The sequence below is a fragment of the Cyprinus carpio genome, chromosome B19 (assembly GCF_018340385.1).
Source record: "Cyprinus carpio isolate SPL01 chromosome B19, ASM1834038v1, whole genome shotgun sequence".
In the NCBI taxonomy this organism is placed as follows: Eukaryota; Metazoa; Chordata; class Actinopteri; order Cypriniformes; family Cyprinidae; genus Cyprinus; species Cyprinus carpio.
This window is the reverse complement of record NC_056615.1, coordinates 29,823,672-29,845,842: the sequence shown is the minus strand read 5'-3', so window position 1 is coordinate 29,845,842 and position 22,171 is coordinate 29,823,672. Positions and strand designations below refer to the sequence as shown.

The following is a 22,171-nucleotide window of genomic DNA, read 5'->3' as shown; positions in this document are numbered from 1 at the left end:
CGAACGCTTAACGAAATGCTGAAAAATAAATATACTTATTATTATTATTTTTTTAAAAAAATATTTATTTCACGCTAAGTATACTACAACTACATTTTCATATTTATGTGCTTAATAAAACGCCCCTGCAGTTGTACCTTTTAATATACCAAACTGGTATTACTTTATATATATCTATATATATACTATATATCTATAGTATGATATAGATATATAATATGATATTTGTTGTTTTTTTTTTTTTAATTTGTTTCTGGGTAAATATGTGAAAACCAAAAATATACCGTTTAATTGTGGCGTAATAACCCCCTTATTTATTTATTTATTTATTTATTTATTTAGTGTTATTGTGTTTTGTAGCCATTCCATTATCAAGTCTTTCAGAAAATCTAAAATATATCTAAATATACCACACATATATTTGCTTTTACTTATTTCGGGACAGTTTGGTCTGATATCTGATATCACATATCCTCCTGAATTATCCTGCCTGGAATTATTGAGTTTATGAAGAGAAAATATAAGCTCCATCAGAGGGCGCCAAAACTCTTCACAGCTTCATCCAGTCTCAGATGAGTTCAGAGCAAATAGACAAAAAACAAAAACAGGCAGGCTACAGTTGTTTATCCAATAATTATTCAATATCATTATCCATCTATGTTTTTTTAAAAGCCAGGATTTATAAAATTGCTTAAAATGTGCGGGTTTTGTCTTTGTTTGCCTACTGTTTTCATAATTACTGAAGCTACTGACTGACAGCTAGTTTGACCAATAGCGTGCGGGCTCTTTTCAAAATCGACCAATCGTTGCGCGAGTAGGCGGGGGTATCGGAAATCTAAAGAGAATGGCCAAAGCCATGCAAATACATGTACATTTAATAAAAGAGGACTGAGACAAAGGCCAAATCTGGCCATTAAGGTCATTCAGGAACATGTCCGGAGAAAAAAAAGGCACATTATGGTCACCATAATGACTCAGAACTGTGACTCAGTGTTCCTGTGTTCATTTGTGTTGCTAGGATGCTGCATTGTGTGTTTTGTGTCTTTTGCGTAGTTCATAACCTAAACTGAGACAGCTGAGCCGACCAGAAATGTGTCCCTGCAGCATTCCTGAACGTACCACAGATTCTGAGCAATTACATCTTATACCTGACCCCATGCGGTGAAAATAATCAGGCTAAATAAAATAATAAATGAATAAAAATAAACTTTTTCATCATTCAATTCATAATTAATAGTATTAAATATATTAATTTTTTATGAAATATACAATAAACATGATTAAATCATTGTTAATGTAGGTTTTGAATCTCTATAGGTTATTTCTTTCACATTTGCATTTCGTCTAAATGTGACATATTTCTGCATATAAAGGTGTTGAAATAATTAAATATACTTTTCAATTTCAAAATACATTTCTTGACAAAAAATATATTTAATTAAAAACATTTAGCATTTATATTTCAAATGTAGTTCGGCCAGAAATATTTTTATTTATTAATGTATATATTTTATTTAATTCAAACACCACAAGATGAGCCCTTTACTCCAGAATAACACTGATAGTTGAGTTTTATTGAGTTACTGAATGGCTACACACACAAGCTGTAGAAGAGTTCATTATGGCGTGACAGAACCACAAACCCAAAACTAAAATAAAAACTAATTAAATAATAACAATTTTCAAACACACAACCCTCAAATGCACAAACACCACACAAAGGAACACACACACCTCAGTGAATCACACCTAGGCGGTCAGTCATGGAACAGAAGAACCAGGCCAGCACACATTTGTTTTTCTCTGGGAGTCACTCCATGTGAGAGGAACGTTTATATTAAAAACAGCATCTCAAATGCAAATCATTAACATGCTGCGCAGAATGACCTCTGAACCGTCTGAGGAACGTCTGGAGAAATCAATTAAAAAAGCTGCTTTTAATTAAAGTTCATGTGTGTCTCTTTAAATGATGAAAACATGAGTATTATTACAGCTGATGAGGGCTGTTTGGATGATTTCACATCAGGATTATTATTGTTAAAACTTAAAATAAATAAATAATAAACTGTTACCTGAAGTAAAATATAACTTTACTCTTAGCTAAGATAATTGTGTTTCCTAATTTCCAGCTTTAACATAAAAAACTAATAACTAATAATAATAATGATAAACTACTTAATAACTAAAATAGCTAAAAAAAAATACCAAAAAAAACTAAACTGAAAAATAAAATAAATTTTAAAAGCATTTAAATTTTTACTTAAAATAAAATAAAAGGTGACTGAAATAAAATATTTCCACCTTGTTGCCAAGGAAACAATTCTTATTTTAACTTAACATTTCTTGTTTTAAAATACGAACTAAAACAGAAATAAAAAATAATTTAAAAATATGAACGAAAATAACAAAAACCCACAAAAATGACTAAAACTTAAACTAAAATGAAAATGGGGAAAAATTAAAACTAATTCAATGCATAATAATAAAACTATGTGTTTAAAATGGATTATAGGGTTATCACAGTTAATTAAAACTAAAACCATAAGTGAACATTTTTGTTGATTGAAATAAAATAAACATTATAACATAAAATAAAATATAAAAAATGTAAACCTGTTTATATTTCAGCTGATTGCCAACATTTCTCATTTTCATTTAGTTTTAAAGAATTTGAAGAACTAAGATAACCAAAACAAAAAAATAAATATGAAATAATTAAAAAAATCAATAAAATGGAAAAAAATAAAATTAACATTAAAATGCAAACAAAATATAGCAATAAAAATGATAATGATGTGTGCAATAATTAAAACACTTTTTATACTTATTACATAATTAATAAGTGTGTGACTCACTTATTAATTATATAATAAGTATAATAATTGTTTTAATTAATTAATATATTAATAATTAAATAATAAATACACCTATTATATTTACATCTATATATAAATATTAATCATTCAAAATATTTCTTAAACCTATAATGGTACGTCAATGATACTAAAATAGAACATCACATACAGTGAATATTGTTGCTAGCTATATAAACAAACATCAAATGTTGCATGAGTCAAATGCGTAAGATCTGTTGTGTAACATCTGGGTCACCATGAGTCTCACATCTGTTGGTAACGCCCATCCGTTACCAGGACAACAGTTTGTGTTGTTACCATGACAACGGTGTGTGTTTATGGGATGTGACTCCGCCCTCTGATCAGTGCGCTCAGCATCACGATGCAAGCAGAAGTAAGAGGAGAAACTCTTGATCATCAGTTGATGATCAGACCACATTATCAGATCCTGAGAGACGTCCTCAGTGCTTCTGAAGCCGGATCTGGATTTCAGCGTGAGATCTGCCTCCTCATTAAGTATATAAATAACTATATAAATAAAAAAAAACCCCCAATAAAAAACAAAACAAATAAATTATGTTATGGTTACGGTTAAAAATAAAAATATTTGGTGTGTGTATATAGGTACTTTTCTCTCAGCGGTCCTGCTGGCATCCTGACCGATGTGAGCCTAAATTTACATTTTACATTAACAGTATTACAAAGTATAATGAATAAATTAATCGTTGCAAGTATTTGATTTGGATCACATAGTTTTAGCATGGACAAATTAATAAAGTTAGGTCATGAACTGCCTTTTTTTTAATGTTTTGTACTGTTTTCTGGGGTCCACTTATAAAGTTATCAAGATTTTTTTACAACAGAAAACAGCTATTTTCTGTCCTGTTTTTAACCCCTCATCAGAACGCTGTGCTGGGAGGATTGTAGACTCGGAAGTAAACGCCCACTGCTGTGATTGGCTAATGTTGTGTATGATTGACAGCATACATGCCTCATAGATGGATGCTGCTGTGATTTAGGTAAAAAATGAATAACTCAATACATATCAGTCGATCTGTAAGAAGAGACAAAGCAATAGTGAGAAAACAGTCTCATTTGTGTTGTGACATTACTGTCGGATCCAATATAGTCGCACAGCATCGTCTTTTAGTTTCAATCTTTCTGAAAACCCTGCTTTGAATTGTGCCTGGTTTGTAAATGAATCCGTGGTAAAATGAAGTGAACAAAGGACCAAGTTCTCACTGACACGGTCTGGGACTTCATTAAAAATAAAGTCCATTCACTCTTTACTAGCGTTGGCATCAGAAGGAAGGCAATGCAAACATTGTTTTTTTTTAAAGCGGTCATATGATGTTGCTAAAAAAAACATCATTTTGTGTATTTGGTGTAATGAAATGTGTTTATGCGGTTTAAGGTTAAAAAAACACATTATTTTCCACATACTGTACATTACTGTTTCTCCTCTATGCCCCGCCTTCTGAAATGCGTCGATTTTTACAAAGCTCATTGGTCTGAAAAGCAAAGTGTGCTGTGATTGGCCAGCTATCCAGTGCTTTGTGATTGGCTGAATACCTCAAGTGTGTGACGGAAATGTTACGCCTCTTAACATACTGTGAAGCCGTGTCTGGCTGGAGCGATGAGACATAAACATAAAACCTATTATAAACGTGATATAAACATGATTTCTAGTCGTGTTTTCTTTTGGAAGGCCAAACAAAGTAGTTTCGCTTTCACAGTGAAACACACAGCGTCTATACGTCATGGTGGCCGCGGCAACAACAATACTACAATGAGAATAAAAGCTACGCCTTCTTTCTTTGCGTGTGAACATCTGGGCAGCGTTATTGCAAATCTTCTCACACAGTGACATAGAACATGTGGGGGCCGGTGTTAGAACGAGCCGTTTTCGGAGGGAGGGGGAAGTGGATGAGTCTCAACTCTTATAAAGAATATCTCTTTGGATTTTGAGACTTTAGTCTTTGCAACTTCACAGATCTTCTTTATTCACCAAGAGCTTGTAACACTCCAAAGAGAAAGAAAATTTTTAAATCGCATCATATGACCCCTTTAAGACAAACCTTTTAAACAGGCAGCACTGTAGAATAGGTGGGCGGGGCTAAACACTCTTCAAGAAGGCACAACAGTGCCTACACTTTCTCCACCGGCTGAAAAAAAAGAGCAAGTCTTCCTCCACCCATCCTCACCACATTCTACAGAGGAACCATAGAGAGCGTGCTGACCAGCTGTATCACTGTCTGGTACGGGAACTGTAGAGCAGCAGAGCGCAATCCTGGACATTTTCCTTACACGATGCTCCAGCAAAGCCAACAGTATCGTGAAGGACCCCACCCATCCCTCCCACAGTCTCTTCCAGCTCCTATCATCAGGAAGACGGTACCGGAGCATCAGAGCCCGCTCCGCCAGACTGCTCAACAGCTTATTCCCCAGGCTGTGAGAGCCCTGAACTCAAACAACCCCGCCCTCCTCTGAAACCCCACACAAACCCCTGAAACATGGACCATCTCACCTCCTCCAACCCCAAACCATACCACATCACAGAAAAACTGTCTGAAAGTGTCTTTTTTTTTTTGTGCAGTTCTCATCTATGCGCACTAGACACTTTTCACACACACTGTATGTATATAACGTGTCAGTTAAACATCAGTGAAACAGGTTAAATTGCTGTACTAAAACAAATAAACTAAATGTGTTTCAAATACAGCCAGTTAAACATAAACTAAACATGTTAAAAATACATAAAAAAACAAATAAACCAAATGATATTTAAAATACATCAATAAATCTAATTTGCTTGAACTGATTTAATATTGCTTGTTTCACAAGGAGTTTAACCACATAGCCTACATACTTTTTTGTGTGTGGAGTTTAACCACCATAGCCTACATATTTTTAAATTGCCTGATACTACGTGAATAAAGTTTTTGCAAGATCTATAGATTTTATCAGATTGGTCAATTGATTTGAATAAATGCATTGTGAAAAGATGAAATGTTGGATATTTAACATGCAATTACAGTGTTATTTTAATATCTTTTAGAGCAGTGGTTTTCAACCTGTGGGCCGCGGCCCTGTAGTGGGTCGCGATGGTATTGCAGGTGGGCCGCCAATTACTATTAAAATAAATAATAATATTGTTAATATATGTAAAAATGTCTAAGTCATAACATAATAACTTCATTTCATATATATAATTAAATAAGCCAGAGTTATTTTCTGTTCATTGCCAGTTCATTCTAGGGCTGAGCGATAGCGCTTTGAGCGTGCGCGATTTCTAAATCGCTTTATAACACGATTTTCCGCGGCCCCGACCTCCCGCAGTATGCCATCCGATCTAATCAGAATGCAACGCGCGTAGCGCGAGAACAGAACAGACTGGGAATATGCCTACGTAACTCCAGGTTCACACACTGTCTGTGATGCGCCTTTTTTTCCGAGCCCATGTTAACGGGTCGCGATGCGTTCACACTGCACGCGGGAAAAGGCTAGAAATAAAAACGTGCGAAAATAATTAATATCTAGCACATGAGCATAGAGAGAGTTGTGAGTGCACAGGACGCAGTTTGAGTGAGAGGAGACACGTTTTAAGTGCGCGCACTTTCTCCGGGCGAGAGCAGCGTGTATCTGAGCACGGGCGTCTGGTTTTGTGACAAAGCAAAGGAAATCTGCGTGTGAACAGAGAGATTCGCGCTCGCGCATTAATTTAATGTGCTTCCGCGTTACATTAATGCGCTCTCGCTGCTGCTTCTGCACCGCATACACATATTATATACGCACTGCTGACGGAGTACGTGTGAACCTGTATAATGTATAACAAATCTATTTCAACACCTGAGGCACCGCTACAATTAATGAGCTCTATGAACAATGTATGGCAAAAAAGAAAAAAACCCCCACAAAACATTAATTAATTAATAATATTTTTCCATAAATAAATAAATAAATTAACACACACACCTTTACTATAGTGATTATTTTGACTTATGTCTGTTCTAGAGACGTTACGACTTTTTGATAAAGCTCTAATTGGTTTTCTTTTGGAAAAATGTTTCAAATTCATCCTGAATGCATTTATGACTGTAAAGCATATCTGTGTGTGTCAAAATTGTGATTAAAATCGAAATCGCAAAATTGATCAAAGAAATCGCGATAGTTTTTTTTTTCATATCGTACAGCCCTAGTTCATTCAGTAAATACAGTTAACAATCTAGCTTCAGAGTACTAAGTTATTAACCCAACAATGGCAAGGTCAGTTCATTTTTTTGCAGTGGGCCGCGCAAACATATGTGTTTGGTTGTGTGGGCCGCGAGCTGAAAAAGGTTGGGAACCACTGCCCTATATAATTCAAATACAGAAGTGTTTAATTTAGGCCTAAATATATTATACTATATATATATATATAATATATATATATATATATATATATAGTATATATATATATATATATATATATTATATATTATATATATATATATTACATACACTATATACATATATATATATATATGTATATATATATATATCTATATATATATAGACTATATATATATATACATTTTTTTTTTTGACAGACAAATTACACACTAAATATCACTTGATTTAATTGAAGGTGGGCATGACTTCTGTTGTTGATTGATTGTCTATGTAATGCTGTGAATGTGGGTCATCGGGTCACACAGCCTGATTTCACTTCCACTGTCTTTCTTCTGTACAGCACAAAAGAAGATAATGTGAAAAATGATGAGGCTCATGACACCGGAGCCCAATGACGTCTATGAAGCATCTGATTGCATTCTTCAGAATATTTGCTTTCATTTCTACAAAAGAAGTCAAACAGGTTTTGGAGCGACATCAGGGTGAGGAAATGATGACAGAATATGCATATTTTCAGTTTTGGGTAAACCATTCATAAAAACCACAAAAATACACATGAAACATAAATATCATCAGGTTTTTTTGTTTGTTTGTTTGTTTGTTTTTGTTTTGCGGAAACAGTCTTATGTAATGTTAGAAAACAGTTTGTAGTTCAGAAACTAAAAGGTTCAGAAAGTTTCAATTATGCATAAAATAAGTTAATTACAACCTGAATTAGAATAATCTATTTTACATTTCTGATTTTGAAATTAAGGAAATATAATAAAAATACATTTAATTTCATTTGAAGAAAAGTATAATTTTTAACAATAAAGATAAGTTTGTCACAGCAGATTCTGAATCTTGGCTTGACATTTTGAATCAAGATATTCATTAAACCATATCTTTATTTAAACTTTATTATAACATAAAGATCCTTCAATGATGTTAAGAACATCAAGAGCTGATTTTGTTGCTGTATTGAGTTTGCGCAGCTAAATAAAAATTATATCTGGAGAACAACCTATAACAGTGAATTTTATAAAAAATGCACATATTAAATAAAGCAATGAATGAATTATAAAGTGTGGCACGTTTGGAAATATAAAATGTAATTTAACAGTCTAAAAGTAAGTTTCAAGAGTGTAAAATATAGTAAAAGTTTAGATTTCATATAAAATCTTGAAGTTGATGTTTAATATAAAATATAATAAGACTGTTTTGAGTGTAATATAAAAGTTTCAAACGTTTAAATTTCAAATAAAAATTTACTAAAGAGTTTAAGTTTGATAAAAAAATTTTTTAAGAATTTTTAAGTTTAAAATTAAATATAATAAAAGCAAAATTTTATATAAATATAATAAAAAGTTTAGGTTTTGTCAAAAGGTTTTTACGTTTAAAAAGTTTGTTTAATATAAAATATTAAAAACATTAAGTTTAATATAAAGTATAATAAACATTTAGGTTTTATATAAAAGTTTTTAAGTTTAAAACATTAACATTTAATGTAAAATCTAATAAAAAGTGTAAGTTTAATATAAAGGTTTTTAAGTTTTAAAATTTTAATATACAATATAATAAAAAGTAAATTTTAACATAAAATAAAAAGTTTCTAACTTTAAAAAGTTTAATATGAAATATAAAAAGTTAACCTTAATATAAATTATAATTAAAACTTTAAGTTTCATAAAAAAGTTGTTAATTTTAAAAAGTTAAGGTTTTATATAAAATATTTAAAACATTTGTGTTCAATATACATTATAATTAAACATTTAGGTTTCATATAAAAGGTTTTAAGTTTAAAAAGTTTATGTTTAGTATAAAATATAAAAAAAATTAAGTATAATATGAAATGTAATAAAACATTTAGGTTTTATATAAAAGTTTAAAAGGATTATTTAATAAAACATCATTAAAAAGTTGGTTTACTAACAAATATAGTAAAAAATTTGGGTTAGTGTAAAATGTTTTAAGTTATATTAAAATAACTCTACTAACACTGAGTAAAGCAGAAGTGCGCACACACACACACCCGTTGTCAGCTGACTTCTGGGAAATTTAGTTTTTGTTGCCATTTAAAGTCCCTGTTGCTAGGGGAAGGCAGAACAGTCAGAGCCAATCAGAGAGCAGCAGGAAGTGCAGGCATTTGTGTCTGTCTGTCTGTCTGTTTGTCAGATCACTGGAAACTTCACATCACCTCATTCATTAACCATGATTCCCTGTGTGTATGTGTGTGTGTGCGCGTGTGAGCAGCTGGAGTTTCTTCACTGCAGGCTGACACTAGCTGAAATTCCAAACACTCCTCCAGTATTTCTACACTGAAGTCACTGTGGTTAGCAGTGGGTGGAACTGCAGACAGAAATACACTCTCATCTGTCCAACAGAGTTCACCTGTTCTATTCTATTCTATTAAAGTGCACTGACACAGAGAATTAATCATGCTTTCTTTTTCGCCCACATGCCTGATTAATCTTGCATGTTCTCTGGTATCATTACGTGAATCATATGATTTGTACTCACTGTCTGACCTTGGACCTGTAGTACGTTCTTCACTGTCGCTTATCAGTGCTGTAAACACGTATGAATGGACTGCAATCAGATTCCAGAGTGACAATGCAAACTCTTTTGTCTTATTCACAACTGTTCTTGAATTTCTCGTTTAATTCTGTATTCAGATATCAAAATTACATTTCTGTCTTTTTTAATAAATATACTAAAAATAATTATAAATAATTAAAAAATGATGCATTGTGAGTCAAAACCTTTGAATTTCTAAATTTGGCTAAATTTCAGAATTTGTTGCATTTCACCTTATTCACTAATTGTTCTCAAAGCAAATATACATGTTTACGTTTTTCATGTAAAATACATTAAAATTTATGTTTTAAGGCACAACACTAAAGGCAAAAAACATTATTTTTCATGCACTATTTGGCTTTTAGACTAGTAAAAAATAAAACATCTTTAAAAAAAACTTTCAAAATACACATTTAAGTGTTTATTTTATTGCACTTTATAGGTTTAAATTACAATGCATAATTTTAAAGCCTCAAAAATAAGTTTTACCTCCACTTCAGCAGCAGTTATATACACTAAAACTTACAGTTTTATTCCTATCTGTATTCTGAAGGTTCTTACTGAAGGTTTTTTTTTTTATATATTCTCATTTGGTTACTAGTTTTATTATTGCACGTTATCTAAAGATTTCAATTACAACACATATCTTTAAGTGATTTTTTTGCTAAATGAGTTTGTTCTTCCACTTCAGCAGCACTTACATACACTAAAACTTAGAGTTTTATTGCTCTCTATATTGTGAAGGAATTTACCGTAGGGATTGTTGATATTACATTCACCTGGGTTTATTATTACACTTCATCTATTTGCGTCAGTAGATTTCAATTACAATACATCTTTAAATGCTGTTTTCTCAAAACGATTTTTCCCTCCACTTTAGCAGCACTTTCAGACACCAAAACTTAGAGTTTTATTCCTCTCTGTATTCTGAAGGTTTTTACTGAGGGGTTTGTTTATATTTCATTCACACACTGATTTATACAACATTTTATTTCTAAAAACATGGTGATAATTTGTTAATTTCTGCCTTTTGTCAGTATTTTCTGATTTATGGAGGGATAAAAAGAGAAATTCTAAATCCCTTCTAGAAAAATCTTTAACTCTAATATGACAACAAAACCAAACATGCATTTTAAACCAACGTCCAGCCTACTTTCTGGAAATTTTTGCAAATTAGAGTGTATTTAATTAGTGGTCCTCATTTGCAAATTTACTTGGAAAATGTTTCAAAAATACAAAAAATTATTCATTCATCAGCTATGGAAGTATGAATCTGTTAGTTAACATTTTCACCCTTCTTGTCTTAAAGTAGAATTTGAGTCTGGAAAACATAAAGAACTTTTGTTTAGCTTCACCACAAAAACCTATTAACATTTTAATCTATCCCAGCAGATATGAATCATCACTGACAAATAAAACCCAATAAACGACATACTGAAACTGACTGCTGTCTGAGCAAAGAGCAAACAGGTTATGTAAGTGCTGGGGGAAGGGCAGCGGAGGAGTTACTTCCTGTTTTCATCTTGAGCTTCATTATTGAGTAGGTTCTGCCACTGAAGACAAGAGAGAGAGAGATAGACAGACTGACGGAGTTATTTCCTATGTTTGTTTGTGTTCTGAGAAACAGCGAATGGTGCTGCTGTCCGTACTCGAGGAAATTTTTTGAGTCTGTAGTCATTTACATACACACACACACATACACACACAGACTCACATTAATACACACACACTAACACACACACACAGAGACTCACACTAACACAGACACACACACATACTAATACACACAGAAAAAAATATTTATTTAAATCAAGGATGCATTAAATTGTTGAAAAGTGACAGTGAAGGGATCTATAATGTTCCAAAATGCACATTTTCAAATAAATGCTGTTCTTTTGAACTTTCTGTTCATCTGTGAATCCTGAAAAATAAAATGCATCACAGTTTCCATAAAAATATTGTACAGCACAACTGTTATCAACATGGATAATAATCAGAAATGTTTCTTGAGCAGCAGAACATCATATTAGAATGATTTCTGAAGATCATGTGACACTGAAGACTGGAGTAATGATGCTGAAAATACAGCTGCGCATCACAGAAATAAATTACAGTTTAACAGATATTCACACAGAAAAATTATTTTGAATTGTAAAAATATTTCAGTATTTTTACTGTATTTTTGATCAAATAAATGCAGCCTTGGTGAGCAGAAGAAACTTCTTTAAGAAAAAAGAAAAGTTTAATTATTCAAATTTTTAACTTTTGACTGCCATTGTGTATATAACAAATACATGGTTCTTAATAATTCAATTCAATTAAAATTTATTTGTATAGCACTTTTCCCAATACAAATCGATGCAACTTTACAGAAAATTGTTTCTACAATATATTTAGTAATAGCTTATCAATGGTGACATGATGTCAAATTGATGTACATATGGCAGAAATGTGTGGTAAAATTCAGTTAATGATGTAATCAGACAATGAACACTATTAACAGCAATGATTATATGCTGCAATCAAACTTGTTGCAAAATGTGGTAGTTCTGTATGTTGTCACAGGGTTAGCATCATCTGAGGTCCTCTGAGGGGCTGGCATCATCTCTTCTCAGGTGTTCTGGATCCAGACTGGAGCTTGTGTAAATCCTAGTTACCACGGGATGTCAATCCTGTGGCAAAACAGAGAAACTGATAGAGACATAATTAGCGTAGCTGCTGTTCCAGCCAACTAAAATTAATTAGTTCAACCCAAGCTAAAGAATAATAATGCACATTTGATCAGAAATAAAAAAGGTCCAAAATTATGAGATGCATTATTTGAATGCTTGGCCAAAGAGGTGTGTTTTTAATCTAGATTTAAACAGAGAGAAGTGTGTCTGAACCCCGAACATTGTCAGGAAGGCTATTCCATAGAGTTTTGGGAGCCAAATATGAAAAAGCTCTACCCTCCTTTAGTGGACTTTGCTATCCTAGGTACTATCAAAAGTCCAGAGTTTTTGTGACCTTAGGGAGCGTGATGGGTTGTAGCGTGGTAGAAGACTAGTTAGGTATGCAGGAGCTAAGCCATTAAGGGCCTTATAGGTAAGTAATAATATTTTTTAAATGATACAGAACTTAATAGGTAGCCAGTGCAGAGACTGTAGTATTGGGGTAATATGATCATATTTTCTTGACCTGGTAAGGACCCTAGCCGCTGCATTTTGGACTACCTGTAGCTTGATTATTGAAGATTCAAGACAACCACCTAGCAGTGCATTACAATATTCCAGTCTAGAGGTCATGAATGCATGAACTAGCTTTCTGCATCAGAAACAGGTAACATGTTTCATAGCTTGGCAATGTTTTCTAAGATGGAAGAATGCTGTTTTTGTAACATGGGAAATATGATTTTCAAAAGACAAGTTACTGTCTAATATAACACCCAGATTTTTGACAGTAGAGGAAGTAACAGTACATCCGTCTAATTGCAAATTGTAATCTACAAGATTCTATGTATTGGTCCAATAAGTAATCCCGTATTTTCTAATAATATTACCAAGGGGCAACATGTATATTGAAAATAGCAGAGGACCTAGGACAGATCCTTGTGGCACTCCATATTTACTGGTGATAAATGAGATGACTCCCCATTTAAATAAACAAAGTGGTAGCGATCGGACAGGTAGGATCTAAACCATCTTAAAGCCTGCCCTTGTACCTGTATAGTTTTGTAGTCTATCTATGAGTATGTCGTGATCTATGGTGTCGAACGCAGCACTAAGATCAAGTAAAACTAGCAATGAGATGCAGCCTTGATCTGATGCAAGTCATTTGTAATTTTAACAAGTGCAGTTTCTGTGCTATGATGGGGCCTGAAACCCGACTGAAATTCTTCATAGATATCATTTTTTTGCAGGTAGGAGCACAATTGGGCAGACACAACTTTTTCTAAAGTTTTAGACATAAAGGGAAGATTTGAAATGGGTCTGTAATTTGCCAGTTCACTAGGATCTAGTTGTGGTTTCTTAATAAGAGGCTTAATAACAATAATATAAAATTTCCTTGGGACGTGACCTAAAGATAACGACGAGTTAATAATATTGAGAAGCGGTTCTTCTGCTACAGGTAACAACTCTTTCAGTAATTTAGTGGGTACTGGATCTAATAAACATGTTGTTGGTTTTAGATGCAGTGATAAGTTTATTTAGCTCTTCCTGTCCTATAGTTTGTAAAGCACTGCAGTTTATCTTTGGGTGCGATGGATAAAACTAAAGTATTAGACGCTTTGTAGAATCTACATTTGTTATTGTATTTCTGATGTTATCTATTTTATCAGTGAATAAATTCATAAATTCATTACTATTTAACTGTGAGGGAATATTTAGATCGGGTGGCGTCTGGTTATTTGTTAATCTAGCCACTGTGCTAAATAAAAACCTTGGGTTGTTTTGGTTGTTTTTCTATGAGTTTGTGGATATGCTCGGCCCTGGCAGTTTTTAGAGCCTGTCTATAGCTGGACATACTGTTTTTTCACGCAATTCTAAAAACTTCCAAGTTAACGAGACTACGAGTTTCTTTCTTGAGAGCGTGGGTATTACTGTTGTACCATGGCACAGTATGTTTTTCTCTAACCTTTTTCAATTTGATGGGGGCAACAGCTTCTAATGTATTAGAGAAGATAGTGCCCATGTTGCCAGTCATTTCATCTGGTTCATGTGTATTTATGGGTAAAACTGTGGTGGTCTATACACAGTAGCCAGAGCAAGAGATAACCTATATATATATATATATATATATATATAATATATATATATATATATATATATATATATATAAAAAATTTCAAATAGGCTTTAATGTCAGTTTTAAATTGTTCAAAACATAAGCAAATATCACCATCAACACTTTAGCATCATCAGATCTGAACTTATTTCTAGTATTTCTAAATCTAATGCATCTCACAGTGTTTGTTTCACATATTTAACTCCTAAATCATATATGCTGTCGTTTATATACTTTTTGTCTTTAGTCTGTGTCATGTTAATCATTCTCTGTGCAGTTTATGGTCAAATAAACACCTTTCTGTGTTTGATTATGTTGTTGTGCAAAGTCAAATAGTTGTTCAGCTGATATTATACTGCCAGTTCACGCGCGCGCACACACGCACACAGAGAAATTCTCAGAAATGTTGGTGTTGATGGTGTCATAGATCTCCTGCTGAACACACTTGCTGATAAAGCAGACGCAGCGGTTGATGAGTGTGTGTTTATGTGTGCAAACCTCCCCAAACTTCATACTTGCTCTCTATTTAATCTCACTGCTGTTTATGAGAAATAATTGAGCTATTCTGTACTACAGCTCATCTTGCAGGTCTTTTTGAGTTGCAAGTGTGTGTCTCAGATGCTGCAGTCAGATGCTGCAGAATGCAACACTTCAAATGCGACGTGTGTATATGCCGTGCTGCTCTGTATTTGCTGACTTGCAACACACTGAACCAGAACCAGATGAGAGAGACCACAGACACACACACACACTCAACCTACTGAGATGAGAAATGTCACACTTGTGCTGCTGTGCGTGGTTTGTGCTGCACCAGAATCAACACAAACCCACAGCTACATCTGCAGATCCACAAACGCGTCTGAACTCTGGATTGTGACTGATATCTGCATGTCTCTGAATCAGATGGAGCTTCGGTGATTTCTAGTGCATGTATGAAATCTCCAGTTCATGCAGGTGTTGAGAATCACATTAACTAGCAGCATTATCCATTAACTAGATGAGTCTGTTTCTTCATCAGGTTTGTAGAAATGTAGCACTGCATCAGTGTCTCATCAATGGATGCTCTGCAGTGAATGGGTGCCGTCAGAATGAGAGTCCAAACAGCTGATAAAAACATCACAATAATCCACAAGTAATCCACAGCACTCCAGTCCATCAGTGAACATCTGGAGAAGACAAAAGATGAAACACATCCAGCATTAAGACGTTTTAAACTTAAATACATTGAGTCCATAATCCATAATAACACTTCCTCCAGTGAAAAAGTGTTCTGGTGTGAATCAGGAGAGAAATCTGCACAGATCAAGCAGTGTTTAAACAGCTCTAAACAAAAATGTGTCTGGATTTTGATGTGAGAGACAACAGGAGATGCACTTTTTCACTGGAGGAAGTGTTATGGATTATAGACTCTATGTATTTGAGTTAAAAACATCTTAATGCTGGATGTGTTTCAGCTTATGTCTTCTCCAGATGTTCACTGATGGACTGGAGTGCTGTGGATTACTTGTGGATTATTGTGATGTTTTTATCAGCTGTTTGGACTCTCATTCTGACGGCACCCATTCACCCCACAGCAAATTTAAAATTTTTGAGTAAACTATTATTTTAAAACCCATATAAAACACCTACACAAACTTTTTATAAAATAAAATCCATATTTGATTTATTTGGATAAATGTACTAAAAATGAAAATAAACTGTAGAACCATATTTACTTGCTAGAATGATTAAACATTGTCAGGTTTTATCATCGCAGCTTTTTATATACACTTTAAATATATACCAGAATGATTTTATTTTGAATTTCACTGATAGTTCACTACTTGATATTTAAAAATAAAACATATGGTTTTCAATGTAAAAAGTATATTTTTGCAAATGAAAACCTTGCATTTAGGATCATACTGCAGTTTAAAAGATGAATATGCTAATGCAGCTTTCTATTATAATTGGACAATCAATGCCAGTGTGCAGTTATAGTTTAATAAGCCACCGTTTCATTGCTACAATACTTACTGAAACACAAGTGAAAGTCTTTATTGCACTGGACTTTTTTGGTGGCATATTAGAGGTGTTTTCTTTCACTTTCACTTGACCGAAGAGACTCTGAAATGAGGTCTGTCTCACTTCTCTTTGCCTAAAGGTCAATCTGAACCAACCCAGATTCATTTTCTACACACCCAAAGCCACATTAATACTATGTTTCATCCATATAAAGCAATGTTTACACATTTGCAAAGTGAAGCAATGAAATCAAATGATGCAAGCACCACACATGCATTACTGAACACTTTTTATTAGAAAAATAATTATAATCTCTCTGGTCATTGGATCATGGCGAGCCCAATCTCTGGTGCTGTGCATGCTGGGATGGTCATAGTGCATGTGTGGCTGAAAAGCCGAGTCCAGCGGAGTGCAGCAGGAGTTGGACACCAAACGACACACTAATGTGTGCTTCAGCGTCTGTGGCGGTCACAAGAGCGATACGCTCGTGGAGTTTCACCGGATCAGGAAAGCGAGACCAGCGCCGATCCCAGCGCATCCGACTACAGCCATCAAAGCATTACGAACCACAGACTCCACGTCCTCCACGCGGAAAAACTCCACAAATCCATGCTGCAGACACAGAGAGACACATATTAGCCCTCAAAACACAGTCAAAACTTCCGGAATGCTTTCAGACCCACTTTTTTCCCAGTTATTTTTAAAGAGGTATCACAGGTTTTCTGCATTTGGTTCATTTTGACCTGCATTTATATGGAGCACCATTAGTGCCAAAACACCTCGTGAAATGATCCATGAAGTCATTAATTATACTTCTGTAAATATATTAAATATTTAACACACTTTTGCGACTGAATTTTGATGATAAGCATGAATGTGTGCGTCTATTGATGAACCACTGCGGGATGAAAAAACTGATCACTTTTCCATCTGAAAGAGAACGTTTATAAAAGCAAAATTAATTTAGTTTGTTTGAAAAATTTTAGCAATATTAGTGTTTTTTCAGAAATAAATATTTCAGATTGATAAATTTGGACTGTTTTTGAGCAGACTTGAGTTATACATTAAGGAATTTAATGAAATTCCATTTATTCCAATACTAATAATTCTCAGATTTTATATATGTTCTTATAAATGTCTTATAAATTACATAAAATTAATATTAAAACCAAATGTGTGTTTGTGTGTGTATATATATAGTCCTCATTTGTATAATGTAAAACTATGTAAATGTGTAAAGTTTTTACTTGCATAAGCTTTCACTTTCAGATGAAAAAGTGATCAATTCTTTTTATTCTGCTGTGGTTCATTAACAGACGTGCATATTCCCATTCATCAACACAATTCAGTCCAAAAGTGTGTGAGATGTAAGGAAAAGATAAAACACAATTAAAAGTGCAGATAATTTCACAAGGTATTTTTGACATTGTTGGCGCTCCATATAATGCGGGGTCAAAATATCTGTCATTTCTTTTATTTATTGCTTTATAAACTAATGATTCTTCGAATGCATTACTGGGGTTAATGAAGAAGCATGTGAGTTTAATGGCGGTCTGTCTGATACATGAGCTCCTGGGTTGAGTTTCACATGTGCTGAATGGACTGAACTTCACCTGTGTGTGTGTGTGTGTGTGTGTGTGTGTGTTTGTGTGTGAGAGAGAGAGAGAGAGAGATCACACACACACACACACGAGAACAGCTCTGAATTATGCAGTGGAGGAAACACAAGCCGTTCCCATGATAGCATGAGTGAGATTTTCCTCTGGTGTCACTCACCCAGCTCTTGTTGTTGAGCAGCCAGTCGTGCTGTTCTGAGATCAGATAGGAGGAGATCTGCTCGGCCACCGTCTCCACACACCGCTCTCTCTGCAGCTCCTTCAGATGCGTGCACACCACGGCTCCGAACGCCACCAGACTCACGATCCGGCCCCAGTTCGTGGTGTGGTCCTTGAACATGGTCTTGGCTATACAGCTGATGAAGCTCATGTCGTCCGGTTGAGAGTCCAGCTGCAGACGCTGCAACATTCCTGCAGAACACACACACACACACACTTAACAACCCACGTCATGTGTTCAAATACACTTTAATTTGAATTGTCAGAAATCTCATGCATTCACACTGACATCCAATTCAGATCAGTTTCTGACAAGAGCAATAAAATGAGTGGTTCTGCATGCCCCGCCCCCTTTTTGATTGACATCACATAACCACCTTGTTATTTTTTTTGGTTAATGCTCAAATTAAGAGAGGAACGAATCCAACAGAAATTGGAAATAGACAAGTTTGGGGAATCACAAGTCACTACAATATGAAGAAGAACTACAAACCAGTGTTATTGCAGCATTATAGCTTTTACTAATATTTTGAATGTTCATACATAGGTGTGTTATTTTCCATTTTTGACTATACTGTTAATTTTTATTTTTCATAAATTTTAGTACTTTATGTTTATTACAAGTATATTAAAACCATTTTTAGTAGCTCTAATAACCGTGTTTTCGGTGTTCTAATAATCGTGTGAAGAACAGCTCTTCTGAAAACTCAAGAGACAGATCTATATTTGCACCCGCTTCCGTGTCGCTCCGCGGAGGCGTGTCGCGCGCTGATAAGCGGAACTTCGGCGCTTCTCGGAATCGCGATGACGAACTTTGCGGTTTGACCAGATACCAGAAAAAAAAAACCCTTCTGGGAAAAAAAAAAAACCCGGTTATTTACAGGTTATTCACGTTCAAATTACTTCAGAAAAACTATATATATCACAATATTTAAAACTATAAAGTTAAATCAGATCAGAACGCGATACATTCGCGTTACAAACAAATAAATAAAAAACAATAAGTAACGTTACCGGATAGTTTGAAATCATTATGGAGTATTATTTTACTATAATTACACGAGTAACTGACATCACAAGTCTCTTCTTGTCAAACAGACGCTACACGGTGCTTTTCTCGGTTATTCTCTGATATTTAGCCTGGAGGGAACCCCGCCAGAAAAGATGTTTACCGAGGGACTCCCCTTAAACACCACGGGGCTAGTTTTGAGCGGCGAGTTTCGGTGTAAGAACCTGGCAACCCCGCAGCTGTGTTTGGGTGTAGCGAGTGCGCATGCGCTGCTCTTACCTTTGTACGCGATCTCGTGCTTTAGGAGAATGTCCGCGACAACGCGAGTCATTGTCGGTAACGCGTGATGCTGCTTCCGGTCCCGCGGACACAGTCCCGTGTGCGTGCGATAGAAATCCAGTAAAAGCCGCCTCGTGTCGCGACCCAGCTCGGCGGAACCGAACTCCTGCGGGTCCGGTGTGTTCGGGAGAGACCCGTCCGCCGCGGACACATAGCGTCCGTCCAGATGCAGTCCTTTCAGGCCGTTCGTTCCCGGTCTGAACGGCTTCATCGCGGCGTCCGTTTCATCCGCGCACCCGTCGAGCTCGTCCTCGGTCCGCGCTTTGAGTGCGGGCGCGGGCGCGAGCGCCGTGTGCGCGCCGAGGAGACTCACCGTAGCTGTTCTTCTCATCAAACTCAAAGTCATATTTCCGATCACGACGCGATACAGAGGCTTAAACACGACCTGGACGAGTTAGAGTAGAGCTTCGCGCTGGTTTGAAGGCTGAAGCTCAGTCTATAAAGTGAAACTGCAGGTCCTTACTCTCTGAGCGAAGCGGAAGTAGTTGTAAAGCTGAGCGGTTTTAAAGAGCGCCGAGTACGCCCTGCGTGCTACATTTGACGAGTTCTCCGACTCCTCCCCTTAAAGCCTTATATGGACTTCCTTCCAGATTTTTCTTTTGGTGGTCAGTGGGTGAAATTAACTTTATGTAAGTTAAACTGGGAGCCAAGCTGTGAGTGAGAGGCGGTGAAGCAAAAAAATATAAATACAAACACATAAGAAAAATATGTTTATATATTAAATATATTTATATATAATATAAAAGATAAGAATATAAATGTATATACATGTAAATATTTTCAAAATATATACTGTATGTCTGTGTATTTACATATACATAATAAATACACACAAAGTATACACATATTATGTAAACAAAATTTTTATTTTTGATGTGATTAATTGCGATTAACAGTTTGTCAGCACTAATACACACACACACACACACACTACTAGTCAAAAGTTTTTGAATCATATAATTTTTTATGTTTTTTTTAAAGAGGTCTCTTCTGCACACCAAGACTTCATTTATTTGATCCAAAGTACGGCAAAAACAATAACATTTTGAAATATTTTTACTATTTAAAATAACTCTTTTCTAGTTCAGATCATCATATTAGAATGATTTCTGAAGATCATGTGACACTGAAGACTGGAGTAATGATGCTGAAAATACAGCTGCACATCACAGAAATAAATTACAGTTTAACAGATATTCACATAGAAAACAGCTGTTATACATTAGAATAATATTTGGAACAAATAAATGCAGGCTTGTCGAGCAGAAGTGATTTCTTAAAAAAACATTAAAAATCTTACTGTTAAATTGTTTGATTGGTAATACACAATAAAAAAAAAAAAATGTTTTATGTATTGTTAAAACTGTGCGTGTCTATTTTTTTCCATGCATTGAATTCACACTTTTTGATATTATTTCTCTCCGTGTATAATTTCACTTATTTAAATGTAAAATTGTACACACACTCATATTTTATTTTGGAACATTTTAAATATTTATACCTTTGTATTTTTATTATTCATAACTTACTGATTTGAAATCATTACTTTCTGTGAGAATTTTCAGTAGAAACCTCTAAACTTCGCGGTCACTAGTGGCCTCTGCTGGACATAATAACAACAATAACACAGATTACTGGACATGTACAGTACTCAGTTCTTTACATGAAGTAAAAGGAGATCTCAGAGCAAAGCTTAACTTAATGTAAACTTTTATTTCAACACTACCTTACACACAAACGTCAGGACGTGTCCTCATACATCACTCCATTCACTGTACAGTAACATACATTAATACATGGACACGATCACAATCTTAATACATGGACACGGTCACATCTGGAACGACCTCCTGCACATACTTTTTTTCAGCTGTACAGTGCTGGGAAAAAGTCCCTTTTTTTTGCATGTCACACTTTAATGATTCAGATCAAACTAATGTTAATATTACAAAGATAACCACATTGCAAATACAAAATGCAGTTTTGAAAATGATTTCATTTATTAAGAGAAAAAGCTGTCCAAACCTGCCTGGCACTACGTGAAAATGTAAATGCCCCCTAAATCTAATAACTGATTGGGCAGCAACAATTGTTTATGATAACAATGAGTTTTTCACATCGCTGCGGAGGAATTGTGGCCCACTCTTCTTTTCAGAATTGTTTTAATTCAGCCACATCGGAGGGTTTGAGCATGAAAGGACCGTTTAAGCTCATGCCACAGCATCTCAATCAGATTTGAGTCCAGACTTTGACCGGGCCGCTCCAAAACCTTAATATGTGCCCTAAAGTCTTGGGGATAATCAAGATATTTTTTGGCAAATGTGAGACGAGGCTGTGTGTTGTTTTTGGTCAGCAGTGGCTTTAGGAGCTCTCGCATGGATGCTGTTTCTGCCCAGTCTCTCTCTCATTGTTGAATC

At 34.7% G+C, this 22,171-nt stretch overlaps 1 protein-coding gene and 1 pseudogene across 1 annotated transcript; both read right to left on the bottom strand.

Moving 5' to 3' along the window:
• Positions 1 to 22,171, bottom strand: part of LOC109058809 — a 726,037-nt pseudogene that overhangs the window by 565,718 nt on the left and 138,148 nt on the right.
• Positions 16,848 to 20,261, bottom strand: LOC109048962 (induced myeloid leukemia cell differentiation protein Mcl-1 homolog). The gene is made up of 3 exons (XM_042745899.1): positions 19,695 to 20,261; positions 18,348 to 18,598; positions 16,848 to 17,183 (listed from the first exon to the last, which is right to left on the bottom strand). The coding sequence occupies exons 1-3, from the start codon at positions 20,098 to 20,100 to the stop codon at positions 17,067 to 17,069; spliced, it is 774 nt and encodes a 257-aa protein (XP_042601833.1). The 5' UTR covers positions 20,101 to 20,261; the 3' UTR covers positions 16,848 to 17,066.